Here is a 4,272-nt window from a genome sequence, read left to right as displayed (position 1 = left end):
TTTCATCTGCCAGCAAGACAAGTCGCAAGTTAAAATCCTACAACTTGATAAGTCAGCCTGGAAATGGTAATTAAAGTTAGTTACTCTCAAGACAGACTAGTTGGGGAATAAGAGCATTAGGAAGCAACCAAAGTGTGTCTGTGTGTTAAATAGCTGGTATATGTGTGATAATAGATCTATAGCTGTATCTGTATATCTTTATACCTTTAGGAGTTACATAGTGCTGGTGGATGAGCACTTTTTCCCCCTAAGATCTTTTTAAAATCCCTCTCTTTCTCTTTCTTTCTATAATTTCTCCTGATGTAGAACTTGTCAGAGCTTGACAGTTTGGGACAGGAACACATTTCTCATTATAAAGTTTGTTCACTTAATGTCTTTCCCCAGAGACTAATAACGCCTTAAAATGATTAAAATGAAAACAAAGAATTTATGTTGGATTTGCTTGTGCACTCAATGCATTGTTGATTAGCTTTAAATCATATTTCTAGTAACATTGCAGACTGGAACTCACCTTGAGCTCCTGCGTTGTACCACCAGACCAACTTTTTAAAATTTAGGATAAATAGTATGGGCCGGTTTAGAGATAATGCAAAACAAAGAGACTGGCACATTGTTTTGGCCTCCAAAGCCTGCAAGGTGATCTGGAGGAGCTGTCCACAGACAGAGAGGATTTATGGGACAACCACAATAGAAAATGGGCTTTGGGTGACATGTTTTCACACCCCAATAAAGTATGGATGGGTCTTACACACTACTAGAACTGATTTATTACTAAATTTAGAAAAGAATTTCCCCCTAGGCTAGCTAAGCCGGCCAAGAAATGTTGTCTTTAGATCAGGATTTGAAATTGGGGTTCTCAGGTCTCAATCTAGCCTTTAATTCACCACAAGTTGGGGTTGTTGATTAGAGCTATCCCTTTTCTCTGATTCCAGGGTTGGTTTCACTCAGCCCACCAAAGCCTAAGTTTGGGTTAATGAAGGACACTTTTGGGTTCATAGAAAATGTGATCGCCAAATAAATAAGCCATATTATGCTTTAATGCGATGGCCTGGTACACCCGCTATGCTAAGACAGTGGAGACAATGTCCCAAACATTCTGAACTATAAGCAGCTCACTCCCATTTTAGACTAGTTTGTTGTGTTATGCAAACAACACATGCCTCTGGTATGTTACCAACATTAACTGGAATTGTAGAAGATAAGCAACTCTTCATGTATGAACCTATCTAACTCAGAAGCGGAGCTTAAGGTTTAGAGGTGGTGCTGCCTGTTGGTAAGTAAAGCTTAGGAGGTCTTTATAAGCCCTTCTTGATGAATCACAGCCTTCCACCTACACTCATGCTGTCTCCTAGTTAACCTTTTCCCTTCTCTCTCTTACTATTATTAAGATAACCTGTAGGCAACCCAACAGGAAGTGTAACTGAAGTTGCGAAAGCTAAAGCCATGAAGACCCACGACTCTCCAGAGAAGAAGACAACAGGATCCTCTGCTCCTTCCCGATGGCACAGGGGCAGGTTTCGGCGCAAGCCCTCTTCACAGGTGATGGTGAAGGGACAGCTTCGGATGCGCTCCCCCTCAGGAGTCTTTGTAATGGTGGGGATCTCGGTGGTCCTCGTGGGGATGACCATTGCTGTGATTGGATATTGGCCTCACCGTACAAAGTCTGGAAATGGTAGGCCAGGGAACTCCAGTGACACAGGAGACATAAGGAAGGAGATCAGGGTTTCTCCCCAAGCTCACCCCTTCCTTCACAGTGAGAAACTGAAGCTCATTGGACCCGTTGTCATGGGTGTGGGACTTTTCATCTTCATCTGCGCTAATACTATGCTGTATGAAAACAGAGATATGGAAACTCGCTTGTTGATGCAGCAGGAACTCTATTCTATGGGCCTGGGACTCCCACAGGACATGGGACCAGTAAGTGATTACTTTCAGAGGAGAAGGACCACTTCATCCACTCTCAGGGCCAATGCTGAATGTGTAGAAGGCTACTATGAGGTGGACCTTTCTTCCAGTGGCTTCCAGTCTTGCTCCAGCCCTGTGAAGAAATGGGTCAATAGCTGCAGTTCCAGCAGGCTCCAGACCACTACCCAGTTCTTTCATCACAAGAGCATCTCACCTTCGCTTTCCCTGTTGAGTATCCACACTGACTCCAGCAATACCATGCCAGAGAATGGAGCCTTCTCCTTTGCTCGTGCAGGAGAGTCAGTCCTCTCTAAAGCTGTCAGTGCCCTGCCTTTGCCTCTCATTAAACTTAACAACTGTCTTCTCGAAAAGCAGAGTGTCCAGGTCCGGGACCTGGATGGCAATTGTAGGTTGCCAGAGGAGAAGGATGCAACCTTCCAGGCTCTTCTGCCCGGATGCAACCACATTGTGCCCAGAAAGGACATGCAGAAAGGCAGCCACATAGTCATTGATATGGATAGCAAGCCCCACTCAGCCACCTTGGTGGATAAATTCACGCATCATGAATGTGCAAGGAGAGAGTTCCCAAATTCAGGTCACTCTAAATCCTTGGATCTTGGCCAGCCAAGAACGGCATTGGTGGCACTGAGTATAGATAGGAAACACAGGAGCTGGCCTAGGCTTGACCACATTGGCCTACTCAACTATGCAAAACTGGAAAGCCAAGGAGAATCTTCTGATAGGCTTTTGGAGGCATCAAAAGAGCTTTGCAGGGTGGAGAGCATTCCATTATCCCAGGAAATTCCTATGAAACCAGGTCCTGGTATCTGATCCGGTGCCCAATGGGAACTGTGTTATTTTGCTGTGTCAGGTTAGGCATTGCCAGGAGGGGGCAGGTTGATAAGTATTTACAATGACCATCGCAAAGGTGGCTGCTTAATTCATCAGCCAATGTCTGAGCCCAAACCCTGTTGCCACTGGTGAAACGCTTCGGATTACTTTCTTCCCAAGGGCCTTTGGTTTCTTGCCTTAACTAAAAGTCTGATTGACTGTGAAAAATTTTGCCTCGAATGGACTTAACATTCCAGGTTGGATATGCATGTGTGTAGGAACACACACACTATGTGGGTCTGGGGGCCTGAAGTTCCATGTCACACAACTGGTTGTCTAACAATGCATTTGTAAGGGCTGCAGGGAAGAGTAAGACAATTGCTTGATTTCAGAAATGCTGAAGTGGTGCCTCCTAAAATCCTAAAGACCTGGTTTTAAAAAGTCAGGAAGTTACACTTTTATACATGGATGCAAGTTTCTGAATTCTTTGAACTCAACTGCAGTTCCTGCCTGAAGTCTTTTAATGCTCAGGTAGGAATGCTAGTTGGTTTTTTTCCTTTTAAAGACAGTTTAAATACACTTGTATTGCTGATCCCATAATTTGGAATCTGAGAAAGCCAGTGATTTCTAAAGTAAAAAACATCCTACAAGTTCATTGGTGACTCTTCTTTATTTGCTTCATTTTTAGGGAATCAGTGCGTACATAAAACCCTTCCAAGTGGGCCAGGTTAGGAAACAGACTCCCCCAAGATTACTGGTACTCTTCTTTATTGATAAAGGGTATAACAGGGTCTTGAAAGCCTGACAGAGATTCTCTCTCCCTCTTCTTACAACAAAGAGAATCAAGATGGGATAACCTTGAGTTTCTTCCTCAGTCCCTCTTCCCTTTCAGGGTTAAGCTGGTATTTACAGAACAGCTGTTGAATATCTTCTTCAAGGCCATTCCTGTAGCCCTCTACAACAGGGTTGTTAAAGCTTGTCTCATAGAATAGTTAGTTATGCCATAATGATCTCTCTTCCCACCTTTTGACTGATCCCATCTTCTGCATGGACAGGTGTGGGATATGAAATTCCCAAAAGAGAGATACATGGGTTGCCCGAGGCCACACCTAAGTGGAGCAGCATGGCAGTAACTGGAAACTGAGGCCAACAGCATGGATGACCATGACCTGTTAATCGAGAGGGTGAAGATATCCTTGAGCTTATCCCAAAAAGTGGCCAGAGAAGGTTTTGCCAGCTCAAAAGGAAGTTCAGTGATAGCTACTCAGTGTTTACCCCCAGATAAGGAGAGCCATCTGTTGATTGAAAAGAGTAGGGCAAAGATATGAGAAGAACTGAAGAACCTCATATATTCCTGCTCCAAATTATTATTATTATTATTATTATTCCACCTTTTTATATGTAACTCAAGGCGGTGGACATGCCTAATACTCCTACCTCCCACTGGTTGCACAGAGCTTTATTTTCCCTGTCTCTGATGGTCTCTGTCTACTATCTAGACCAGTGTTTTTCAACCTTGGCAACTTTAAGATGTGT

The 4,272-nt window shown here is 43.8% G+C and overlaps 1 protein-coding gene across 1 annotated transcript; it reads left to right on the top strand.

The window, feature by feature from the left end:
- The first annotated feature begins 1,425 nt into the window (after positions 1-1,425).
- Positions 1,426-3,370, top strand: TMEM200B (transmembrane protein 200B). The gene has a single exon (XM_063311789.1). The coding sequence runs from the start codon at positions 1,444-1,446 to the stop codon at positions 2,734-2,736; it is 1,293 nt and encodes a 430-aa protein (XP_063167859.1). The 5' UTR covers positions 1,426-1,443; the 3' UTR covers positions 2,737-3,370.
- The last annotated feature ends 902 nt before the right edge of the window (positions 3,371-4,272 follow it).

The sequence above is a fragment of the Candoia aspera genome, chromosome 10 (assembly GCF_035149785.1).
Source record: "Candoia aspera isolate rCanAsp1 chromosome 10, rCanAsp1.hap2, whole genome shotgun sequence".
Lineage (NCBI taxonomy): Eukaryota > Metazoa > Chordata > Lepidosauria > Squamata > Boidae > Candoia > Candoia aspera.
Note: the sequence above shows the minus strand (reverse complement) of the source record. Positions and strands in the feature narration are given on the sequence as shown.

What these genes read in the sequence shown, in the direction of transcription:
- TMEM200B (XM_063311789.1), top strand. Translation starts at nt 1,444, where the DNA reads ATGAAGACCCACGACTCTCCAGAGAAGAAGACAACAGGATCCTCTGCT.